Genomic DNA, 25,043 nt, shown 5'->3' with positions numbered 1-25,043 from the left:
GGTCACGTGCTTAGAATTCTGTTTTCAGTGGTGAGAGCACAGGGAGCCTAGAGCCATGTCACCTCTTATCCTTCTGTCCTCCACACATATCAACTCATCCCCTGCATATCAGCTCCTTCTGCTCTATTCCCCATCTCAGAATGACACCACTGCCCAACTATGTAGTTCCCTAAGCCAGGAATCTGGGAATCAACCTGGACTCTTCCTCCTTCCTTGGCACCCCTCCCGGCACATCCAATCCATTTCCAAGACCTGTGACTGAGTCTCCTTGGAATCTCTTATCTCCTTAGTTATCTCTCCATCACCCTAGGTCAAGGCCACGGGCATCTTTGACTTGATGCCTGCAGTGGTCTCCCAGCTTGTTTCCCTGCACCCACTCTTATTCTCCACCCTGTTACTCCATGTGTAACATACAAGCCAACAGGCCATTTAGGGCCATCCCTGTTATTACCCCCCCAATTTTTTTTTTCACCTTTAGGCTAATCTCAGCACTCTCACGTTCCCTACTCCCCCAAAACACAAGAATCCAATTCCAAAATCATTAATGGGTGATGTAGATATTTGACAAAGGGTCTATAGGGTCATAGGAAAGGGATTACACTGTACTTACACAGCAAAACTTACATAGATAAATAGATAGGTACCATTGAGTCGACTCCAACTCATGGCAACCTTATATATAACAGAAAGAAACGCCATCTGGTCCTGTGACATCCTCATGATCATTGGCATGTTCAAGTCCAATGTAAAACTTCCTATATAGACTACTCAATTATCTCCCCTCTTTCCTTAAGTTTTCCTATAACAGTAGCTGCTGCTATCTCTCCCTCCAAGTCTTTCACCTGCTGTCCTGCAGCTGTCTTCTAGTCAAACTGCCTTCCAGTCTTCTCCCCTACTCCCATTTCTCCAATCTTCTCAACAGCCACTCCCTAGTAGAGAGACTTATCCCATCATAACTCCTTAAAACTCTTTAATGGCTACTCGCTGCCCTCAGCAGAGAGTCCTAACTCCACAATATGGTCTACTAGGCCTCGCAAGCCCTGGTCCCAGTTCCTTTTCCCCTCTCTTTCCCACTTGAACTCCTTGCTTCAGCCATACTGTAGGGCGGTGAGAATTTCCTTGGTCTACCATGTTCTCTTCTATTTAGGTGATGGCTCATGCTGTTATTTTGGCTTGAAATACCCTACCCTGCTGCCGCTTAGTTAATTCCTATTGGTCTTATAGGTTTCAGCCTAAGTATCTCCTGGAAGTCTTAGAATCTCTAAGACTGTGTTAGGTGGCCCTCCAATGTCTTATGGCCACTTAACCTTATCACAATTGAACTCTAAATGACTACTTGAATAGCACAATGAGGACAGAGTTGTCCTATTACTGCATGCCCTCGTGACTCATACAGGGCCTGGATTACAGTATGAGCTCATTAATACTGAATAACTAGATGAGCAATAGCTCAAAAGGGCCTCCTGACTGGGGCCTTGGGAGAGAATGGAGCCTTTAGGCTCCTTGAGCATGAAGCCATAATTCTGGCCTCACTTGTGTTCTAACCTACAAAGGTTAGTATCTGGGCTCACAGGAACAAAATCCACTTTTGGGGTTCCATGGATGTTCATGAAAACCTACTGACAATTTAGTTGTGCTCCTTTTGAATCCCTCTAATCCAGGAAGCCTTGTACTTGCCACATCTACACATCTGGCACAGTATTTTCTAGGCTGGGTAACTGAGTCTCCTTAGGGATTGCACACTAGAGGAATTTTGCACAAAGCAACCTGAATCATCACTTTTTGCAAGCAGTCTTCCACCTAGATTCCTGTTAGGTCACTTAGCTGACCCCACCCTTTTTTCACCTGAGGAGACCACTCAGTTATCTCCAAGAGAACTTTTTTTTTTTTCTTTCCAGGCCACAATCACATAAGGAGTGACAGGACTCAGAGAATGGTATTACTATACTTGAGCACACCCAAAAAAGACATCGGGACTTTAGGATGCCTTTAGGATATGTAAGTTTCTACAAGGCTGTGCACTTAGATTCAAGATCCTATCTGGCCAGTGCTGTTTCTTGTTTGCCTTCTGAAATCTAGCAGAGAACAGCTAGAACTTTACATAATCCAGAATACAACAGACATTTCTGGTGGTTTAATTTTACAAGTCATTTATTGTGTTTTATTTCAATTATAAAAGCAGTACAGGCTAATTGCAAGCAATTTACTAAATACAGAAAAGTATATATAAAAACTGAGAAATCATTGCCATCAAGGGATAATCCCCACAAACATCTGGAAGATTATTTCCTTCTACGCTTTTTTTTTTGTTACAAGCAAAGTATATAGAGTATATTGTATTAGACATTTCTCTTGTATGAAACTGGGATAATGTTGCATAAAATTTTGTCCTTTAAACTTTTTTCAGAATATACAAATAAAAAACACTTGCAGTAATAATCTTCAATTTTACAGCAATATATGACATTGATAGTGAAAGTTCCCAAAATTCCATTCTTTAAAGATAATTAGTGTCAATCAGCTTAATAGATTCCTTCAGAATGTACACACATTACACACATATGTATGTCTATATCAAACACAAGTTAAAAATGGATTTTATATTATAATTAAATCAACACGACCTTAATCTCTTTCAAAACATGATTTAATAATTGTGTAACATTCCATGTTATTAAAGTGTTTAACCACACCCTTAATATCATTTAATTTTTTAAACAGTACATAAAGCATAATGCAATGATGAACGCCCTTCTCCATATCATGAGAATTTCTTGCTTGTAACTTTATGATCAACTCTTGCAAGTAGAATTACTGGACCAAAGGGTACATGTATCTAATAAGGGTTTAATATCCAAAATGTTTTTTAAAACTTCTACAACTTGACAACAAAAAGACAAACAACCCAATCAAAAAATGAGCAAAGGACTTGAACAGACATTTCACCAAAGAGGACACAGAAAAGGCCAACAAGCACAGGAAAAGATGCTCAACGTCATTAAAAAGCAGTTGCCATTCAGTCAATTCTGACTCATAGCGGCCCAGTAGGACAGAGTAGAACTGCCCCCATAGGGCTTCCAAGGCTGTAATCTTTAGGGAAGCAGACTGCCACATCTTTCTCCCATGGAGTGGCTGGTGGGTTTGAACTGCCAACCTTTTGGTTAGCACCTCATGGCTTTAACCACTGCTCCACCAGGGCTCCTTCATTAGTCATTAGTGAGATGCAAATCAAAACCACCATGAGACACCACCTCATCCCCACTAAAGTGGCTATGAACAAACAAATAAAAAACGGAAAATAATGGGTGTTGGAGAGGATGCAGCGAAACTGGAATCCTCATCCACGGCTGGTGAGGTTGCAAAATGGTACAGCCTCTGTGGATAACTGTTTGGCGGTTCCTCAGAAAGCTGAACAGAGAACTACCATATGGTCCAGCAATCCCAATCTCAGATATATACCCAGAAGAGCTGAAAGTAGGAATGCAAACTGAGACCCGTACACCAGTGCTCATCACAGCACTATTCAAAATAGCCAAAAGTTGGAAAAAACCAAAATGTCCATCAGCAACATGAGACCAAATGGGCCGCTCCTCTCCAGAGGCAGGAGGGGATAGGAGCTGGTTGGATGGACACGGGAAACCTGGGGTAGAAAGGAGAAGTGTGCTGTCACATTGTAGGGACTGTGGCTTATGTCACATGACAATATGTGTATAAAATTTTGTGAGAGAGATTAACTTGAGTTGTAAACTTTCACGTAAAGTACAGCTAAAAAAAAAAATGTCCATCAACAGATGAATGGATAAACAAAATGTTGTATATATACGCAAGGAATCCTACTCAGCCATAAAGAGAAATGAATTCCCGATGCATGCCACAACATGGATGAACCTGGAAAACAGCATGCTGAGCGAAATAAGTCAGTTGCAAAAAGATAAATACTGTATGATCTCACTTATATGACATAAGCAAATATATAGAAACCAAAGATTATTAGTGGTTACCAGAAGTGACAGGGAGGGAGAAAAGGGGACTTTTTGCTCAGGGTGCAATGGTGGTGGAATGATTTGAAAAAGATATTGAGAAGGGTTGCACAATTTGAAGAATGTAATCAATGTCACTGAATTATACCTGTAAAAATTCTTAAGAGATGGTTTATTTATTTTTTGAGATAGCGTATGTTTTGTTATATATATTTTCATAATAAAATATTTTTTTAGAATGAACACACACAATGAGATATCACCTCACCCCCACTGGAATGGCTATGATAGAAAACCAGAAAATAATAGGTGCTCGCAAAGATGGGGAGATAACTGAAACCCTCTTCCACTGTTAGTGGGAATGCCAAATGGTACAGCAGCTGTGGTATAGCTGACATTGAACTGCCATAAAAAAAAAGCCCAGTGCCGTCGAGTCGACTCCAACTCATAGCAACCCTATAGGACAGACATATGACCCAGCAATCCCACTCCTAAGTATATACCTAAAAGAACTGAGAGCAGGAATGCAAACACAGACCTGTATGCCAGTGTTTATTGCAACACTTTTCACAATAGCCAAAAGGTGGAAACAACAGAAATGTCCATCAACAGATAAATGGATAAGCAAAATGTGGCACATGCATACAGTGGAACACTACTGAGCCATAAACAGAAATGAAGTCTTGATGCATGCCACGACATGGATGAACCTTGAAAACATTAAGCTGAGTGAAGTAAGTGAGTTGCAAAAGGACGAATACTGTGTGATCTCACTCATATGAAATAACCAAACGGATAGAAACCAAAGCTTATTTGTGGTTACTGGGGAGGGAGGGAGGGAGGGACAAAAAGGGGGAGTTACCGCATAGGGGGCATTGAGTTTATGTGAGTCATGGTGGAATAACTTGGAAAAGGATAGTGAAAAACGTTGCACAACGTGAAGTAGGTTATCAATGTCATTGAATAATATATGTAAAAATTGTTGAATTAGCAAATGCTTTGTTATGTATATTTTTAATCACAATAAAATAAAAACGGTGCAGGGTCTGATAAATACAATCAACTTATCTTCCAGAAAGGTTATGACAAGGTACACTCAGTAGTTAGTTATGTGTGAATGTCTAAGTTCTTTGTTTTGATTTTAAAAGTTTCAGAGGCAGTATAACTAGAAACCAAGTACGTTTCTAATTAAATATTTGCTCGCTCTTGTTAGCATTAATGGAATTTGTGTTTAACACGTTTCATTTCTTCCCCAACATTTTGTTACGAAAATAATCAAACAATACGGAAAGGTTGAAAGAATGGTAAGGTGAACACCCATACACCCACCAGCTAGATTCTACAGCTAACATTCTGCTATATTTGCTTTATCATATATTTATCCATTCATCAATCCATAGAGGTTTCATTTTTAATAGGAAAAACCTCCTTTAGATTAAGACTCTCTGAATGCCAAGGCCTCATTTTTTAAAACCCCCAGGTTCAATGCCACGACATAGGATGCTGTTGTGCGCCGTGAAGTCGATTTTCGACTCAGTTACCCCATGTCACAGAATAGAAGTGCCCCATATGGTTTGCCCCATATGACTGTAATCCTTACCGGAGCAGATCGCGGAACCGAGTGGGTGGCTTTCAACCGCCAACCTTTTGGTCTGTAGCCCAACGCTTAACGTTGTGTCACCAGGGCTCCTTATGAGATGCAAATGTGGAAAGGTTCCAAGTAAGAGTCTGATTTGCGGACGTTTGTCCAAGAGGGGTTGGAGCGCGCCACTGGGTTCTAATCCCGACCCCACCACAAGACCTCAGTTTTCTTCTTGTAATATAGGCATATCTATATCCTGGATGAGGATAAAAAACACAAGTCGAGAGAAGCACTTAATTATTACGATTCTTTTAGTCCCTCCTTGTCCCCGGTAAACTCTTGAGTCCACCTCAGTTACAAGCAATTGTAAAAATTGTAAAATGGGGACGGCGTGGCCCAGAGGGCTACTGACCTGAGGCTGAGGGCTGCGACAGCCCTACTAGCCCAGCCGTTGGGGATGCCTCCGAGCCGTTGCGGGGTCAGCCTGCAGCCCCGGCCTGATTCCCTCCCTCAGGCGCCCCGCACTCAAAGTGACAACCCGCGGGGCCGTCCTTGGGCGCTACAGGCGTCATCTCAGTGAATGCTCACAAAAGCCTGTAATCAGCGCTACAGAAAGGGAAACTAACACTCAAGGAGCCCAAGTCGCTTGCATAAGTGCAGAGTTGGCGTCCGGGAATAGAACCCAAACCGTTCTCCTTTTTATTCCCTTGCGCCTGCGGAAACCTACAGGGGGCGCCGACCTGCGCGCAGGCGCAGTCACCGCAACCGCGTCCCTTTAAGAGGATTCCTTTTGCCTCCTCCGACCCTTGCGCTTCCGCTCCGCGTTCCCATAATGCAGTGCGGCTGAGCGCCTCAGAGCCCGCGGGACGCAGCGGGGGGACCCGGACTGAGGCGGCGGCGGCGGCGGCGGCGGCGGCGGCGGCGGCGGCGGCGGCGACGTGGGCTGCGGCGGGCCCGCGGCGTCGGGCTGGGCGGATGTCGGGCTGGGCGGACGACCGCGGCGGAGAGGGCGACGGGCGCATCTACGTGGGGAACCTTCCGACCGACGTGCGCGAGAAGGACCTGGAAGACCTGTTCTACAAGTACGGCCGCATCCGCGAGATCGAGCTTAAGAACCGGCACGGCCTCGTGCCCTTCGCCTTCGTGCGCTTCGAGGACCCCCGGTGAGGGCCCCGCCCGCCCGCCTGCCTGCCTTCCCGCCGGCGTGAGGCCCGGCTTCCCGCGTCCCCTCCCCCTTCACGCCCTCCCCTCCCCCTCCGCGCGGACCCCTTAGGGCGCCCCCGGCTGGGGGACGAGGCTTCCTTTCCCCGCAGGCTCCGGGCCGCCCTTCGCTTCGTCGTCACTTCCTTTATTGTTATTTATTCTTTTTAACTTAAAAAAACAAACTGGGCTTTGGGAAGGTCCCAGCCCACTCAGGCCGGCCTCATGGATGGCACAAGTTCCCACTCCCTGCCCCGCGGCTGAGAGGCAGCCTTCATGGGGAGGCGGCCCTGGAGCCTGGGAACTTCGGGTCCCCAAGTTAGCCGGGGAGAGCCCAAATCGCCGGGCGCCCTTTCTGCCCACCCCGTCCCCCAGGCCGAACTCGCCGTTGGGGGGGAAGAGATTGCAGGGACACGGGAGTCTTTGGAAGTCGTCAAGGGGTCTCTGTGGTCGAACAGAGCTCCACCCTCGCGTCTGTCAAGGCCAAGGTCTCATCCTTAGAAAAGAATCGGGGATTTGGGAGCGCTTCTAGAACATCATGAGGGGGTCTCTGATTTCACTGTTCCCTGGTGAGGGAGGTACCGCTAGGTGCAAAAGGGCCTCAGGGGTTTGGAAACTGTGCCCCAAAACTGGCTCAGAGGGGTCTTTGTGAGTGCAGGCATTGAAGCCCCTCATGCCGAAAAGGCCCAGGAACTTGTTTAGAAGCTACTGCACTGTGTGGCCACTCCTCTAGGGTAAATAGGACCTCGCTCCTGTTTTCCAGCATCGTCTCAGGAACCACTTTATCTAGTCTCCTCCTTACAGGAAATATCTGTAAGCGAGAAACGTCTGTAATCTACCTGCTGTGGGGGTATTGGGCAACGCAGGCAGGAAGCAGCCTGAGGCTTTGTGATGGCTAAAGACTGACAGTTCATCCTGGTGTCTTGCCATTTGCCTCAACGGTGGATCTAGCCATTTTTTACACTTACACTGGAGAAGCGTCTCCGTTGATTAGTAACCATACCAATGAGTTTTTGAGTAGTTGGTGTGTGTCAAGTACCATGCTGTGTATTATTTAGTCTTTTTAGCAACTTATGAGGTAAGTACTGTTAACCTTATTTTAGAGTTGAGGAAACTGGTTTCAAAGAGTTGTTGATAAAAGTTGGTAAAAAGACTAGGCTAGTAAAGGATCCAAGTAGGATTTGAACCCATAGAGAATATGATTTTACTGTATTGTATGCTACGTTGTCTTCTTTCTTCATTCCTTTGATAATAGAAAAGCTGTCTTTTGATATTACTGGGTGTCAAGTTCTAAGCAAAAGCCCTGTGCACATAACGTCTTATTTAATCCTTACAATAGCCCTGTGAGATGTGCATACTACTTACATTTAGAGATACAAAAACTTAATAAACACCCAGAGATAGCTGCTTGTGAGTAGCAGTAATTTGAACTCCGGTCAATTTTTATTTGAAGTCTGCTCTTAAACTCTATTAGCATTCTGTCTCTCTCTCACTGCATTGTAAATATAGCCAGGGCCACGCTGGATGTGGTCCTTGTTGCTTTTAGTCTTGTGACTAGAATCTTGATAAGTGAGTATGTGCCTGTGACAGTGTAATGGTGCCCTCATTGACAGATCTTGAGCTCTGCTTGTCCACCCAAGCCCTGAGCCTGTTCTCCCCCCATCCAGTATTGGAGAACCAACTTGGCATTCCTAACTCTCCCACAGTCCTAGAAAAGACTTAAAATATACCCACAGAGTGTGGTTTTAACAATCTATGACCTTGCAGAAAAGGTATACTTGAGGATTCCCATATTGCTCACAAAACACCTGTCTTTTGAACCTTACATCTTTTTTAATGGAATTTTCTTCCTATAGGCTTTATGGTACTAGGCCTTATGGCAGAATAATAGGGAGTGAATGTATGGTGTACATTTTGAGAAACTGCTAACCAAGATCAAGGAAACACTTATTGGCAAAATCATTGAGCAACAATTTATTCATTTAAAAAATAATCCTCTTATAACCTTTTCTCACCCACTGAGTATCATTTCATACCTAGAAAGCCCTGTGTGTCGTAGTTGTAAAGTTTAATTCTAGCATCATGAAAGATCTTCAGAGCAATAGTGCATAGTAGCAGTAGCAAAAAGGTCTTGTTTTTCTCGTGGGGTGTTTGTTTTTTGTTTCATTCTGGAATTCCCTCTTCTTACTCAAGCCATTCACTCAGAAGTCAGCCAGCCTCCTGGGTAGCACTAACTTCAAACTCTTCTTTGCAGAGATGCTGAAGATGCAATTTACGGAAGGAATGGTTATGATTATGGCCAGTGTCGGCTTCGTGTGGAGTTTCCCAGGGCTTACGGAGGTCGGGGTGGGTGGCCCCGCGGTGGGAGGAATGGGCCTCCTACCAGAAGATCTGATTTCCGAGTTCTTGTTTCAGGTATGTTTCTTTCAAATTGAAGTGATTTCATGTAAAACACTTTGAGCAGTCTGACCCCTGAGAAATGTTAGCTGTTGCTTTTCAGTGCATGGGAAATGTGGGGCTTCTTTCCAATAGCCTATGCATAGTGACAATCCAAAGTCTAGACAGGTATCCTGCCATTGAGGCAGGTATCCTGAAAATGAAACTAGCAGCCCTGGTGGGACATAAACGTGCATCTTATAAAAAGGTATTCTAGTGGTAAGGAGAGAAGATGATGGCAAATTCCCTTCAATTGGAATTCCAAGATGTTTTCTTTTGGAATGTACCTTGGTGTTGGACTTGCTAAAAGGATACTCCGGAAGCCAGATTTGAACAACTTACCCAGCCTTATATCATGCAAAAGGCCAGATTTTGTGGTGGTTTTGGTAAAATTATTTAAAAAATCAACTAACAGTTTGGAGTGTTGGGGATTGTATTGTGAAATATAGAGTATAGAATAAAATGTGTAGTGTTGACAAGTGATAAAGTGCTAAACTCAGAAGTTAATTTATCTTTCTAAAATATCAGGACATTGGTATAGACCTGGGCCCTTCTGCAAATTGCAGGATGAGTTTTAGGGCCTTGGTGGAGTGAAATGTATTGAGGGAGCCTGGCTCCTTTTTGGATGTGAATGTCACTCTAAAAAACCAATCACACCCAGCTTCCATGGTGCTTGACTTAGTTACTTAGTGCTGCTATAATAGAAATGCCACAAATGGATAACTTTAACAAAATTTATTTTCTCACAGTTTAGGAAGGTAGAAGTCTGAATTTAGGGTGCTAGCTCTAGGGGAACGCTTTCTCTGTCAGCTCTAGAAGGTCCTTGTCTCTTTGAGCTTTTGCTCCTGGGTGATCTTCATGTGCCTTGGTATCTATCTCTCTCTTCCCATCTTTGCTGCTTTCACTTGTTGCTTTAATCCGTTTTATATATCAAGAGTCTGACTCAAGAGGTATCCTACACAAACCCTGCCTCATTCACCTAACAAAGACAACCCATTCCCAAATGGGATTATAGCCACAGGCCTAGAGGCTGGGATTTATAATACATATTTTTTGGGGGAAGCCCTGGTGGCACAGGAAGAACTCAGCTGCTAACCAAAAGGTCAGCAGTTCGACTCCACCAGCCAGCCACTCCTTGGAAACCTTATGGGGCAGTTCTGCTTTGCCTTGTAAGGTCACTATGAGTCAGAATCAACTCGATGGCAATGGGTTTTTAAAAAAAAATTTTTTTTGGCGGGGGGAACACAGTTTAGTCCGTAACAGTGCTTAAGGATGATACTTTAGGTATCTGCCTATCTTGTGTCCCGTTGTAATTTTTTTAACCCCAGAACTCTATCTGTTCCCTCCTTCAGGATGTCATATCTTTTTTTTTCTCTCCATGCTGCTCTGAAATGCTGCTTAGAAAACTATTAGGAAATGGCTGCAGTCCTGAGCTGTGAGCGGTAAACACAGCCTTTGAGAGCAGGAGCACATTTCCCTTTCATGAACATCAGGTAGGGTTGTATGACTGCCGACTAGTTTTAGCATCTGAGTCTTACCTTTCCCCTCACTGTATCGAAGAATGTTGGTGATCTTTTAAGAGGTACTTTGTCTGATTTGAGCCCTGGTGGCACAGTGGTTAAAGCGCTCAGCTGCTAACCAAGTGGTCAGTGGTTTGAGCCCACCAGCTGCTCCACAGGAGGAAGATGTGGCAGTCTGCTTCCATAAAGATTACAGCCTCGGAAACCCTATGGGGCCGTTCTCCTCTGCCCTTTAGGGTCGTTAAGAGTCAGAATCAACTCTTGTTTTTGTCTAGTTTGTCAGTCATTCACACTGACAAGATAAACTCTTTTTAAATTTTTTAGTTGTGTTGTTACCTTCAGCTACGCTTTGGTTATTTCACTGGCTGGTTTCAAAATCCTCGTGTTCTGGGAGTCTGGCTAAGCAAGAAAGAAATGGTATTGATAAATTTCATAATGGTACTAATAAATTTCTTAAAGGAATCAACTAGAACTCAAATTTTCAGTAGGAGTTTGGTATTAATTATGAAGGACAAAGAGGCTATGAATTCTGAGATACTAAACCTGTTAGGGGATGGAGGACGTCTTGCTCTCTGTTAGAAAGCCATGGTCTCTGGAAGATTAGCTTAGGATCAGTTTCTTAAGGTGGTTTACCAGACATACCTTAGTGCTCTTCTCTGGTTTCATGTCTCTTACAAAGCTTTGTGATTTGGGGACCGTCAGGATTTAAAAGTAGTGATCGACAGAGAAGGGACTCTAGGTGTTGCTGGCTGTTGGTAGGATGGTAACGTGGTCAGAGTGTAGCTTCTTTTCATTATGTTCTCTTTGCCTAGGACTTCCTCCATCAGGCAGCTGGCAGGACCTGAAGGACCACATGCGAGAGGCTGGGGATGTCTGTTACGCAGATGTGCAGAAGGATGGAATGGGGATGGTTGAGTATCTCAGAAAAGAAGATATGGAATATGCCCTGCGTAAACTGGATGACACCAAATTCCGCTCTCATGAGGTGGGTCCTCACCTTCTGCTGAGGTGCTCGAACCTAGGGTACACCACCTGAACCTGTCCTAGCAGAACTAGCTACAGACCGTGCATTTACTGCCACTTAATAACTTCACAGTACCACTAAAGCTGTATCACAAGTGGATAGAGCTGGGTGATTCACCATGCCTAAGCCCTGCAGGGTCACAGCAGAGAGAAGTCTGCATTCATAGTATGTGTAACTTGGGGAGAATGCTGCCCCAGTCTGTCATAATGTGGTGAGCTGTTCTGTGATAGCCCTTTCACAACTGGCTTAATCTGGAGTGTCCCCCAGTGAACCTAACCAATATGGCTGCCCCTCCTCTGGGTCTCAGCTGGGCTCTATTGGGTGACCTCATCAACTTGGCCCTTCTAGCTCCTGCTGTCCCTGAGTTGTCACTTGAGGTTTCTTTTCCCAAGGCAATACAGGGCCCTCTGAAACCTGAGCGAGCTTGATATTTTCTTGTTGGTCACCTGAGCTTAGTTCTTGATGTCCTTCCTTTTAGCAAGGTGGTGCTGCTTTGTATCTCCCCATCAGCTCAAGTGGTGGCTATCCCTTTGCTACCATTGAGACCAGAGGCCAGACCACCAATAGGATGTTCTTTTTTCTTGTTACCCTGCCCTAACTAGAGTTGTCTGGGGGATGTAGACTTCTGGGCTTGTTTTTCTTTTTTTTTTAGGATTCAAATAATTCCCTCGTTTTAATGGCTTGGAGGTTGGTCTTTGCATTACTTAACTATGCTTTTGCTCAAACTATCCTCTAAGACTTGAGTTTGGAGCAGAACTGGTCAGCACCTGGCTGGCCTTCAGTTATACTGCAAAGCAGGGCCTCAGTAGGTTAAATCCTGTTACTGAGTTCATCTTGGGAAAAACACATGCCTTCTTTCGCCTTTAACGTTTTTAGATCTTCTGAGGATGCTGGCAGAGGGCAAAGGGTCTGGAGACAAGGCCAACCTAGACATGACTCCTGCCGCTTATTTCCTTAGCCAAGCTACTCTCTGGACCCCAGTTCCTCCATATGCAAAATGGTCACAAGAATGATACCAACTCACAAGACTATGACGGTGCCTAGAGTTTCTAGCCCAGGTCCTGACATATGGGAGGTGTTGAATACAGGTTAGCTCCTTCCTAGATACTCATGCATGAGGTGGCAGGAGACTGACCTCTGAGAACCTTTCCAGTTCTTAGGTTCTGGGGGTTAGTAGCAATAATTTGGATGTTATTAACAACGATAGCTAACATTTGGGCATTTATCACATGCCAGGCTGCTACTTACTGTGCCAGTTGTTCTCATGTTTGAAATGGGGACAGTAAGAGTACCTACCTTGTAGTGTTACTTTGAGGGTTTAGCAAGATAATTCATGTAAAGTACCATGCTACGTCAGGCACGGTAAGTGCTTAGTAGTTTAACTATTATCGTTAGCCAGGCATGTTTAGGTATTGGTCTGCCCCCCCCCCTCTTTCTTTTAATATTTTTTTTTCCTTTCCTCTTTTTGTTTGAATTGCAGGGTGAAACATCCTATATCCGGGTTTATCCAGAGAGAAGCACCAGCTATGGCTACTCACGGTCTCGGTCTGGGTCAAGGGGCCGTGACTCTCCATACCAAAGCAGGGGCTCCCCACACTACTACTCACCTTTCAGGCCCTACTGAGACAACAGGCGATGGGATTTGTTCTTTATTTTTTAGTGTGAACTGAGCTGCTTTGTGCTCAGAATCTACATTCCAGATTGATGATTTAGTGTCTTAGGAAATTTTTTTAATTTTCTTTCTTTTTTTTTTTTTTTAAGGAAAAAAAAAAAAACAAAAAAAAAAACTACATAATTTCTACCAGGGCCATTATTAGCAGTGAAACATTTTAAACTGCTGAAATTGTGGTTTTGGTTCAGAAACAAGTTGTATATTTTTCACCCCTGATTATGGGAAAAAAATCAGTGCTGTGTCTTTGTGGGTTGCTCTGCTATGGAGATCAGCAGTAACTGTGACTGAGCCGGCCCATTCTGTTTAGAAATATATTTTAAACGTTTAGTAATTCACATGTGTCGTTGTCGTTGATTAAGTTCACAGATTTCACCAAACAGGTACACTGATTTAAAAACACCATTGAGTTTTAGTAGCAGCTTGTACCCAGTGAGTAAGGAGGAAGAGTGTGTAGCTGTACATGGGGAGAAAGATAGTTGATCTGATGGTGATTTGAGACTTTAAATCCGAAGGGCAGGTTCAGAGTTCTCTTAAAATTTAAGGCCAAGCTTGTAAAAATAAGCTGCCTTAAAGAAAAAGGGAGCATTGCACATAGGGAATGGGAAGAATCAAAACGGGGTTTTTTTTTTTTTTTTTACATGGGCTGTATCCCAAAGACCGTTTGGAAATTCTTAGCCAAAACCAACTTTGGTAGACTGGGGGCTGGGGGGCGGAGGCGGGGGGGTCCAACTCTTTCACTTTTACCCCTAGGTCTGTCTCATTTGTCTTTGGTGTCTGACCTTTTTGAACACACACACACCATCTTGTATTCATTTCAGTTCAGTAATCACTGCAAGGGTGAGGGAGATTGGGGGGGCTCCTTTGTCCCAGGCATAAATTCTCTTTTCAGAAAGAAAATCTTAAGTGTGGCTAGTATCCCTTTTGCATATAATCACCATAGTCCACTTTGAACTGTCCTCACACTTCAGCAAGGAGCCCTCTGCATGGAACCAAGTGAATACACAGTAATAAATCTGAGATGAACTGTTAGAGATAAGGCTGCTGCTCTGGTCACAGAAACAGCAACTAAAAATGATAATTCAGGTTGTCATACAGTGACCAGATGCTCTGTCTACCAGTTACATGAACGGAGAAACTGACATGAAGTTTGGTGTACAGCTTTTTTTCAGGGGAGGCAAGAGAGACTGTCTTCCATAGTGAACAGGTCTGTAAGTGAACACTGGGATCTGGTTCCTCCAAAGCTCACAAGGCCCTTTACCTCCATGAGCATCAAGAGTCCATTGCCTCCCTTTGGTCAGCTCTTCCCCAATTCTGCCTTCAGAAGAATCAGTTATTGAAAAATGCGTCTATTTTTGTCAGGTGATTGAAGGAAGTGGGAGTGTTGGGTGTTCACAGGATACTCCCTTCTCAGAACTGTTCCTCAGCCACGTGGAGGGGGTTCTTGTTCATTCAGCTTTGCCAAGGAGATATTACCTGTGTGCAAGCAATAGCAACAAAGGATGTTACAGCTGAGCCTGCTGCCCAACTGGCTCTGCTGAGTTAGTTCATCGCTTGGTTTGTCATGGAAAATACGCAATGGAAATAGTTGTAGCTCCCATCCTGTTTTTCTGTATCTTAAAGAATCACAGTTAAAAGTCAAGCTAAATTAATGCATACTTTTAAATAGACAGGCTAATGAGCAGCCATATGTATGCGTATAGCAGCGGGAGGAAAGACTGAATTCAGTTTATCCCAAGCAGCAAAGTCTGAAACAAGGTTCTATTTGAGAGACCTTATCTATGATTGATGGATACGTAAACAGTAACAGCTTTTAGGCTCTGAGATAAAGCGATTATAGAATTTCTCTGCACAATTAACTGCCGTAGTGTAGTTAATCAGACATGTTTTAAGAGTTTAGTGCACGTATTTTCTAGCTTCCCATCCTTGCTTCAACCAGAGCTTTTAACTAGTTGGTCTTGATCAAAGAGGTAACCTCTGAGCTGACCAGGGTTAATGGCTAACAGGCTGCATGTGGCTTTGCAGGTGTGTCTTACTTGGCCTGCAAATTAGTTGCCAACACTTAAAACTTGAGGAATATCACCCAAAATGCCAGATGTCCAGGTTCTCTGGGAAAACAGGCTTGCGTTCTTGCCCAGCACCAAATGAGAAGCAGTGGGTGCTAGCTGCCCCTTCAGGCAGAGCTCAAGCTCCAGACATGCCACTGTACACAGAGACCTAGTCCTCCTTTGCTCATCTCTGTTACCAGTGGGCCCCTAAATGTGAGAGTGACCCCTGAACTCTACTGCCACCTGATGCTACCATCTGTATGCACGTTATACTTTCCAAAGTGCTTTTACTTAGCTCATTTGGTCCTCACAGTTCCTACCTTTGTTCCCTAGTTCACGTGTGACTTTGTTAAGCCACTCTGGGTAACACATACCTGGAGGGGCCACAAAATACTCCTCGACGACACGATGGGAGTTCTGTAGTAGTTCTTCAGCACAGTTGCCTTCTGTCACGTTGTCAGATCTCAGGTAAAGGCATCTACAAAGCCCAGAAGCTCAAGGTTATCTTAGAGAGGAGGGTTTCCAGGGCATGATAGGGGAGGGTCAGGAATGGGAGCAGTTTATTTCTGAGTTATGGTTATTGGTCATAGTTAGAAACTGGTCAAACAGTAGACCAAATAACAGTCTAAGTTTATAGATTCTTCTGAATTCCTCAGGATGGATGTGTTTTAAGAAGTATTTATTGGATGATTACTATAGGTAAGTTACTTTTGGTGGAGACGAGTGAAAAGACAACTAAGCAAAGCCTGCCAAGGGAGTACCAAGGGGCATGTAAAGCCTGGGTGTAGAGTAGGTGCTCAGAATAGGTGATGCTTCTGCTGACTCTTAAAGACAAGCTATAGTTGGATTGGAAAATGGAAAATATGTGGCAGAAGCAGCAAGCATGATCCCAAAGCAAGAGAACCCAGCACATTCAGAGAAGGGCAGAGAGTTCAGCAGCGCAGCAGGATGGCCTACTTGAGGAGGAGGAGGAGGAGGCTAGAAACCGAAGCAGAATGGAGGAGAAACTTGTTCAAGAGTGGTTGTAAGTGACTTGTTTTATGAATATTAGCTCATAAATGACAGAACGGGAATCTGGGCCCACATCTGGTACCCCTAAGAGATTTTTTTTTTTTTTAACCACAGCCACCTTTGTGGATATAAAACTGCCCGCCCTTGGGCAAGATGTAGCACAAACAGCTTAAGAATCAACCACTGTTCTCTGAGCCTAGTGGCTTCACTAGTGTCCAGATGGCAAACGGGTAAAACCAAACAGGAGCTTGAACACGTATGAGGCTTCACTATTAAGGTTTAAAAGTGCAAGACAAGCGGTCTGAGCCTGCTCCCAGATACGTGGGCTAAAAAAAGATCAGTCTAAATCACTGAGGGGAGCAGCAAGCTCTGCTTTGAGTAGGGCACAGACTGAGGCTTAGGCCTGATGGGGCCTGGGTCACGTGACAAGGCCATTTGGTCAAAGGCTGCACACGAGGGCTAAGTTTTGACGATAAGATTCTTTTAAGAAAGGACAAATTGTATTTCTTTGGCTCTCTACAGCACTCAGTCCAGGCATGACACAGTATTTATTCGTGGTTTGGAAAGTGGAAAGCTGGAGTCTTCCAGGATCTGCCACTTGAGAATAGTGTAGGCTTAGCAACAACAAAAAAGTTCCTTTAAAAAAAGTGTGGCTTTGAACAAGTATGATCTTTCCAGACCTTAAATTTCTCATCAGAAAATTGAAGGTTGCACTACATTTTTTTTTAAAAAAAGGAATTGTTGAAAATACACACAGCAGAACATGTACCAATTCAACAATTTCTACATGTACAATTCAGAGACACTGATTACATTCAGGTTGTACCACCATTCTCACCTAGATTTTTTTTTTAACCACAACGATTACGCATTCATTTTAGAAAACTTGGAAAACAAAAATAATAAAAAATCATCCATAATTGTACCACCCAAAGGTAACCACTGGGCTTCTGGAGTTTGTATTTCGTTCAGGCAGTTTAACAAAATGGCTGAGAGCTCTGGCTCTTGAGTCACCTGAATTCAAACCCCAGTGCCACACGTGGTACACGTGCAAGTCGCTTAGCCTCTCCATGCTTCAGTTCCGTCAGTTGTAGAATGTGTCATAGAGTTGCTGGGAATATTAAATGACGTTAAAAAATAAGATTTGACAATGCTGGGCCTCCATTCTCATGGCAGTAAGAAGTGGGTGCTGAGTAGCAGCGGCTCCTTTCAGCAGTTAGTGCACCCCAGGTACACGTCAGTGCACACCACTCCAAGTATACCCATGCCTTTACTCGAAGCCCTTTTAATTATGCATAACCTGCCTGGCCCCTGTCATTTCCAGACTGCTAATTACTGGACGTGTGGAGAGTTTGATGACATAAGACTCTCTACCACCACCAACAGGCGGTTAAAGCTACTGCAGCCCAACGGAGATCTACTAACTGATTTTTTCAGTATCATTTGGTAATCAGGTTTCCTATGTAAATAAAATTTCCAAAAAAACAAAATTCATCCCTTTAAATACCACACACTTCCAGTTAATTACTATTTATGATAGCTATTTCTAGAACAGACTCCCACCTTCCTGTTTTCTTAATCATAGACTACCGGGTTTCTGTGATGGTAGCACACCAAGCAGACCTTTAACTTCGCAAATTGCTTAACTTTTCTGGACCTCAGAACCACGTATTAAACAGCAGAATGGGACTAGCTGAACTCCTGAAGTGCCTGTCAATTACTGATTGACTTACTAAATGTCTACCTCACTTCTTGTCTTTCTCAATTGGGGTTGGGGTTTTGCAAGAGAATTTAGCCCAAATGCCCTAAGACACCAGTTCTGATGATAAATCAATTTTTCTCCTATCCGTCTGGACTAGCATTAGTTATGTACCATTCTTGGGAGACTTGAGAAAATAATCACTCAAATCTTTCTGTGTTCCAGTTCGGATAAGAAACACTGTTTGAGAAAGGGTGCAACTGTGAACTAGAAATCCCTGCCCTCTGAAGTTCACAGACAAGTCACTTAAGCCAGAATCTATGGGAAATGCTAATACAGAACCATGGAAAGTGCTGTGGCAGCAGAGAGGTGACATATGTGCTCTGTCAGCCTGTGGACTGACTAATGAGACAGTTATGCTGCTTCTGATTCTTTCTGCCTCTTTTCTGGTATTAGACTGGCAGGAGTCATTTCTCTGGGCGCCCCTGTACTTTCATCTAAAAGCCTATTCCCTCTCTCCTAATTTATTCTTTTGTGTTTGATGCACACTGGAATGGGAGCTAATTGATTTGGTTAAGAGTTTTGGGTTCAAATAACGCTCTGAGGGACACCTGAAGCACGGAAGTATTTGGCTGCAACCAGTGTCAACTAATTCAGTCTCTGGATTTGAGATGAAGGAGAATGAAGTTTCTAGGGGTTAAGTTTAGACGGCTTATCTAGAGCAGAGTCCCAGATTTTCTTACTGCCTATAAGACTTTGGACACATTACTAACCTTTCTGAGTCTCAGTTTCTTCATCTATAAAACACACCAGTATTTACCTTTCAGGGCTGTAGGTGATAACTGAGATAATACATACAAGTTCTTGGTGGCTGGTGTAAGCAAGCTAATCTTTTTTAGCTTAACACAAATGAGATGTTATTAATGCACAGAGAGATTTCTATTAACCAGTCAGCGTTTTTGCAGCTAGTATGGACACTGCCTAAAAACCTTTTAACACGTGTCTCCAGTGGGTTCTATTTCAAACGTTACTGAGGCAGTCTGTTCAAAACATGAGTGTCCCAAAAATGTCACATCTCTAAAATAGAGCCATTAACAAAAATCTGGTTCCTGAATTTATGGAAAGAGACAGATCCCTGAGTGCCAAGCTATGATTCCAGCTATCAAGTCCAAATTCCTCTTCTTTTTCACAGGCTCTTTCCTAAGTATGGCTGCATTTCTTTATAGTTACCCTCTAGATGACTTGTGCAATTCTGACTCCTTTTTGTGCTTCTGTTCCCACCTTCCCCAAATATATTAATAAAAACACTCATCCAACAGACATTTACTGAGTGTCTGTCTGCTCAGTGCTGGACACGGAGAACATGATGAGTAAAACCAGATATGCTCTCTGGAGCTTGGCTACATGGAGGGAGAAGGAAAAAGAATCGAATATCACTCAAATATATGTAAAATTACAGTTCTATTGAATACCATGAGAGAGCCACAGTATACTGAAAGGGAATTTGAGTCAGTACAACAGAAGGAAGACTTTGAGGAAGTGACAGTTGAGATCTGAAGCAAGGATATTACGTATGCAAAAAAGAGGAGTGGATAGGACCCAGATAGAGCTCTAGAAGGGAAAGAGCATGGAGAACTCAAGGAATTATAGCACTGACTCGGAGAGGTGGGCAGAGGCTAAAACAGATGATGCGCGCTAGGATATGGGGAGGCTTTTATCCTGAAAAGCACTGGGATGCCTCCTAAAGGGCTTGGGTAGGGGAATGACATCAAATTTTTGTTCTGAAATGCTGTGTAACTATGGGCAAATTGGTTAACCTCTCTAGACTGGGCATCAGATTGCTAAGTGGAGAAAAGATTCAAAGGAATCAAAGGCTAGAGGTGGGAAAAACAGGTGCCTAATAAGACTTAAATTTCACAAAGCACTTTACATCAGGAAAAGACTAGGACAGACGGTTGTAGGTTGCTCCTATCATTAGAAGCTACAAACCCATTCTTTCTAAGAAGTTGCAGCCCCAAATGGCAAACAAGTCTGCTGCTGGGAGGAAGCTTCTCAAAAAAGATCGTTAAAAATATATATATGAGACCAAACGGTCAACATTTACCCAAAAGCAAAGATGAGAAGGTTGCGTGAGGGGGCAGGGAAGCTACATTAATGGAAATGGAACAACCAGAACTGAAGTAAAGGGACTGTTGACACAATGTGGGCTGTCCAAGAAAAAGGGAACAGTAAGTGCAAAGATCCTAGCGAGGGAAAGAATTCGGCGTGTTCAAGCAGTAAGGCGGCCAGCTGGCTGAAGGTCACTGAGTGAGAAGTGCGGTGGGTCCTAGGGGTAGGCAGGCGGCTCCATCAGGTAGGGCCTGGAAGGCTATGATTAGATTTTATTCCTAGTTACATCGGGAGGCCTCGAGGGCTTTACACACGGGAGTGACAAGATCCATAGTGAACGAGGAGAAGAGTGAAACCACTTACCCGCGGGATGACCGTGGGCAGTTCCTGAATCTCGCTAAGGCTCTTTTCCTCTATGTGAAATGGGGACACCATTAATCGCCACCTGATAGGGCTGCGAAAGCACCACACTCAAGGCTTCTGGGGCCGCAGCCTGAGTTTACCTGTCCTCCAGTACCGACTCCATGGGCTCCACCCCGTCTGTGTCCACGCCACGGAGCCGGTCGGCAAAGGCGATGGCTTTCTCCAGCCGCGCCACGGCTTCGCGGCCACCAAAGTCCACAAGCGCCAGACGCTCCAGGTGTTCTATCAACTCGGCGGTGACCTGACCAGTTCCCTGGGGAGCGAGGCCAGAGGCGTGGGTTACGGACGGGGCCTGCTCCGCCTCCTAGCCCGCTTTGCCACCCGCCTTGACGCCCAGGCCTTTACCTGAGGATCTACCTTGAAGGTGAAGCCCCGGCAGCCGCCCAGCCGGGCCCGAAGGCCCAGCCTCACCATCCGCGCCCACATTTCTCGCCTTCTCAGCCCCCGTAGTGAGCCCGTTACGTAACGCCGAGCGACGCGCCCGAGAGTGATGACATCAGGTGCGGCCCTGACGAGCCGCCGCCGCCATGAACAGCGTTGGGGAAGCATGCACGGACATGAAGCGCGAGTACGACCAGTGCTTCAATCGGTGGTTTGCTGAGAAGTTCCTCAAGGGGGACGGCTCCGGGGACCCGTGCACGGACCTCTTTAAGCGCTATCAGCAGTGTGTTCAGGTGAGTCCGGCTCGAGTCCTCCTGCCGCTACCGCCAAGGCCCCGCGTTCTCTCTACTGTGTCCCCCACCGCAAACTTCGAATTGTGCGGCGGTTGGGACCCGGAGGGTGGGGAAAAGCCGCAATGAGGCCAGTGGCAGGAGACCCCTCCCATACCATCATCACCAAGGCCTCCTGGGTATCTGAGTGACAGAATTAAGTATGTTTGCAGTGCTTTTTGACGGAGCACATTTTTTGGTCCATCTGGTGCTCATCTTAAGCTTGCAAAGTGGGCATCGTTATTTGTATTTTATACCTGGAAAACTCAAGCCCAGAGATAGGAAGTGATTTGTCCAAGTCATTAGAATTAAGTTTGATTCTCTTGGAGGCGGGGAGTGTGTGTGTGGTGTGTACGGACGCGCGTACGCTAGCGCTTTTCTAGCCTGTTGAGGGTCCCGTTGTTTTTGCTATAATCCCTTCATTGTCCCGTTTCTCTCTCTCAGCCACATTCCTCCAGCTGCATCTAGGAAATTATGATCCAGTCCCAAAGGATGTGAAACTGCTTTAAATATAAAAACTAACAGCACTGGGCAGAGCACTTCCAGTGAGTTAACTTATAACATCCTTAGGGTAATTCCAGAATGTAGTTGCTATCTTTATCCCATTTACAGATGAGTAAAGTGAGGTTTCCTCAAGGTCACATAGCCACCAAGTCCTGGAACCAAGATTTGAACCCGTGTCTGTCACTAAGAGTGGTGATAGTTTTTTGTTTGTTTTTTTACATTTAATGGTTTCCTCACCCATTTCCAATTTTTCTGTGGTCTTGCATTTAATTGCTTCATAATGGTAATTTTGTTGATTAAAAAAAGGGCATGGGGCTTGAATCTGGGTCGGTAGTCTGATTTTACTTTTGTGCCATCAATATTCTATTTACAAACTTTGGTCCTCAAGCGTCATATAAACCTTTATGATGTGTTTTCTCCTTCCATCAGAAAGCAATAAAGGAGAAGGAGATTCCTATTGAAGGACTGGAGTTCATGGGCCACAGCAAAGAAAAGCCTAAAAACTCTTCTTGACCTTGACAGTCACCTTGAAAATGAACTCCTCATATCAGCAAATTGAAGACTCTGGATTTTGTCAATTAAGACTGTGAAGAAAGCCATTGATTTGATGAGGAGTTCAGGAGGGAGTTTTATTCCTTCCTTCTTGATGCTTTCCTCTCACTTGCTTCGAGGCAATTTCTCACTTGCTCTGGCATTACGGGAATGGAATGTGCTAAAGACGATTTCTTGAGATTATGGCTGCAATACTTAGTCTGGGATCAGCTTTAAGTAGACTTTATATGTAAATAACTATAAAATAGGCTGCAAAGGATATTAGGTATACTGTCCTGGGGTCATTGTTCATGGAATCTATTGGTTAGCACTTCTCTCAGGAAGCTAATGCTCTAGAAAGGACCCCAACATGGGAGCATAGTTTTATTTTTGTATAGTAACTTAACGGTTAAGATCGCTGGTAGCTTGGGTTAGCCAAAAGGAAGACAGCTTTTAACAAACTTACAGCCTTGCCTTAAGATTTGACAGCTTCAAGTGTTGCAGCGGACACTATCTCAGAGCCTATTACAGTGTAGTTCAGGAATTTAGATACTTGGCGTAGCTATGGAGAAAGATCCTAAGTTGCAAAGATTTGCCATTGCTGGCTTCCAGCCCAAGTCAATGAATTAAGTCAACCTGTGTTATCATAAAAATGTCAAAATGCTGCATCTGGTTAAATGGGAGGAAAAAAAGAGTTTGCTTTATTTGCCTTCTTTACTTATCTTGCCCTGTTAACATCTGTAATCATGAAAATGGAATAAATCATAACATTTAGTTTCTCATTGTTTGCCCTTCAACTTCAGTGCATCAAACAACTACTACCTTGTATCCCCACACACCAAAGAAACACTGAATAGGGTTTTATATGTTTTATAATTTAAAGGTGAAGAAAAAGTAAAGATTTGCTAAAGCTAGGTTGTATGGTATAGCCATTTGCAACTTTACTGATTTCTAAAACTTTTTTCTGCAATAAAAAATCAAAAACCTGTTGCCATCAATTCTGAGTCACAGTGACGCTATAGGACAGAGTAGAACTGCCCCATAGTGTTTTCCAAGGAGCAGCTGGTGGATTCAAACTGCTGACCTTTGGTTAGCAGCTGTAGCTCTTAACCACTGCATCACCAGAGCTCCATTTTTCTGCAATAGGCTATGCAAATACCTTCTTAAAAAATTTATATTGTGGCAAAAAAAAAAAAAAAATGTTAGGACCCACTGAACAGTTATATACTTTAGAATATCGTGTAGCCCCCACAATTGTGTATCTTGAATTTGGTTCAATTTATTATTTGCCCAAAGGTTATATGAAACTCTAAAACTTGATTCACAGAAGACCTAAATTCTATTACGTTCTCTCCACTTTACCAATTCATATTTAATGTGATAGTCCTTAATGTCATCTAAAACATTTTTCATTTACATATGTGTGGACTGGCTGAAGTCCATTATATAAGGATTATAAAAGATATTTGGAATCCAGCCCAGGGAGGTTAGGCAGGAAGCTGAAGTTAAATATATCTGTTCCGAACTCAGACTGACCACAAGCACACCAGCTCTACAGGGACTCAAGTGTAGGCTGGATTAGAGAACCAGGTGGCAAAGATAACTCGGGGATTCTTTTTCTCTTACTGGAGCGTGGCTTTCCCACCATGTTTCTATACACCTCACCTTTGCACTACCAGTTTCATGTATGTACTATGCCATACAGAAACCTTGTAGCCTCTTTAACCTTCCTATAAAACTGTCCAATTGAGCCTTGCTTTGAAAAGAATAAGCCAGCTGCAAGCCAACCATGTTCTTTTATTGTAACTCATATTGAGAGGTGCTTGATCTGAAAGCTGCATATGCTAGCCCAGAAACTCACTTCCGAACCTTTGACTTTTGGGAAAAATTTGTAGGAAATTATCTTGAGCAGTCCTCTTTAGTTTTATTTCAGGGAGTGAGAAGGATATTCTAGCTAATTAATTACCAAAATAGATTTAAGAATCCCTGAAGTATAATTCCAATGCTCAAGCATCAGGTATCTAACCCTATTCATACTACTTTTAAGTCTAAAAGACAGATTAATAACTTGCTTTATAGCCATGTTGTGCCAAAAGTACTAATGTTAAATTGCTTCTGAGGGAATAATTTCCTCACCCTATTTTGACTTCATCCTCCCCATAAAGTGACTCCAACTACCTCAGCTACTTCATAGGTTTTAAATTTTGATAAGGAGTTCTTATCGGGCTTCTCTCAATTCTTATAGCTACAGGATAGAAAAAAGTTATCTGGCTATAGGGAGTATTCTCAGCAAATGCTAGGGAATGGGAAGCAACAAAGCTGAGACCTGGAGGAAGCACTTTTTCTTGAAAGTCTCAGGTACCTCTTTCAGATGTAAACCAGAGCCATTCTGCTGGCCACTCCACATCTTTGCCATTCAAAGTCTGTCAAGATCCAATCTAGATAATTCATTAGCTTCACTGCACCACCCACCCCAGACACAAGAAACCCAATATAGGCCTGTTGTAAACACTTATTCAGTGGGCTGAACCGGACCTGAAACGTAAACAGCAGCCACAGACCCTAGTATGCAGAAAGAGAAATAACATTAATGCTAA

General features: G+C 43.7%; 3 protein-coding genes across 3 annotated transcripts; 2 read left to right on the top strand and 1 right to left on the bottom strand.

Moving 5' to 3' along the window:
• Nucleotides 1-6,490: 6,490 nt before the first annotated feature.
• SRSF9 (serine and arginine rich splicing factor 9) lies at nt 6,491-13,751 on the top strand. Its single transcript, XM_049866044.1, has 4 exons — nt 6,491-6,725; nt 9,017-9,177; nt 11,531-11,703; nt 13,223-13,751. The coding sequence occupies exons 1-4, from the start codon at nt 6,538-6,540 to the stop codon at nt 13,364-13,366; spliced, it is 666 nt and encodes a 221-aa protein (XP_049722001.1). The 5' UTR covers nt 6,491-6,537; the 3' UTR covers nt 13,367-13,751.
• On the bottom strand, nt 13,515-21,250 carry GATC (glutamyl-tRNA amidotransferase subunit C). The gene is made up of 4 exons (XM_049866045.1): nt 21,047-21,250; nt 20,782-20,954; nt 15,834-15,937; nt 13,515-14,887 (listed from the first exon to the last, which is right to left on the bottom strand). Exons 1-4 carry the CDS (start codon nt 21,248-21,250, stop codon nt 14,835-14,837), a joined length of 534 nt encoding a protein of 177 aa, XP_049722002.1. The 3' UTR covers nt 13,515-14,834.
• TRIAP1 (TP53 regulated inhibitor of apoptosis 1) lies at nt 21,229-23,220 on the top strand. Its single transcript, XM_049866049.1, has 2 exons — nt 21,229-21,375; nt 22,345-23,220. The coding sequence occupies exons 1-2, from the start codon at nt 21,229-21,231 to the stop codon at nt 22,426-22,428; spliced, it is 231 nt and encodes a 76-aa protein (XP_049722006.1). The 3' UTR covers nt 22,429-23,220.
• Nucleotides 23,221-25,043: the final 1,823 nt, after the last annotated feature.

The sequence above is a fragment of the Elephas maximus genome, chromosome 22 (genome assembly GCF_024166365.1).
Source record: "Elephas maximus indicus isolate mEleMax1 chromosome 22, mEleMax1 primary haplotype, whole genome shotgun sequence".
NCBI classification, from domain to species: Eukaryota; Metazoa; Chordata; class Mammalia; order Proboscidea; family Elephantidae; genus Elephas; species Elephas maximus.
Note: the sequence above shows the minus strand (reverse complement) of the source record. Positions and strands in the feature narration are given on the sequence as shown.

Coding starts and splice junctions, on each gene's coding strand:
- SRSF9 (XM_049866044.1), top strand. CDS start 6,538: ATGTCGGGCTGGGCGGACGACCGCGGCGGAGAGGGCGACGGGCGCATC. Junction 6,726..9,016: donor GTGCGCTTCGAGGACCCCCG/GTGAGGGCCCCG, acceptor TCTTCTTTGCAG/AGATGCTGAAGATGCAATTT. Junction 11,704..13,222: donor CCAAATTCCGCTCTCATGAG/GTGGGTCCTCAC, acceptor TTTGAATTGCAG/GGTGAAACATCCTATATCCG.
- TRIAP1 (XM_049866049.1), top strand. CDS start 21,229: ATGAACAGCGTTGGGGAAGCATGCACGGACATGAAGCGCGAGTACGAC. Junction 21,376..22,344: donor GCTATCAGCAGTGTGTTCAG/GTGAGTCCGGCT, acceptor TCCTTCCATCAG/AAAGCAATAAAGGAGAAGGA.
- GATC (XM_049866045.1), bottom strand. CDS start 21,250: ATGCTTCCCCAACGCTGTTCATGGCGGCGGCGGCTCGTCAGGGCCGCA. Junction 15,938..20,781: donor GAGTCGGTACTGGAGGACAG/GTAAACTCAGGC, acceptor TGGGCTTTGTAG/ATGCCTTTACCTGAGATCTG. Junction 14,888..15,833: donor GTATTTTGTGGCCCCTCCAG/GTATGTGTTACC, acceptor GCTTGCACACAG/GTAATATCTCCTTGGCAAAG.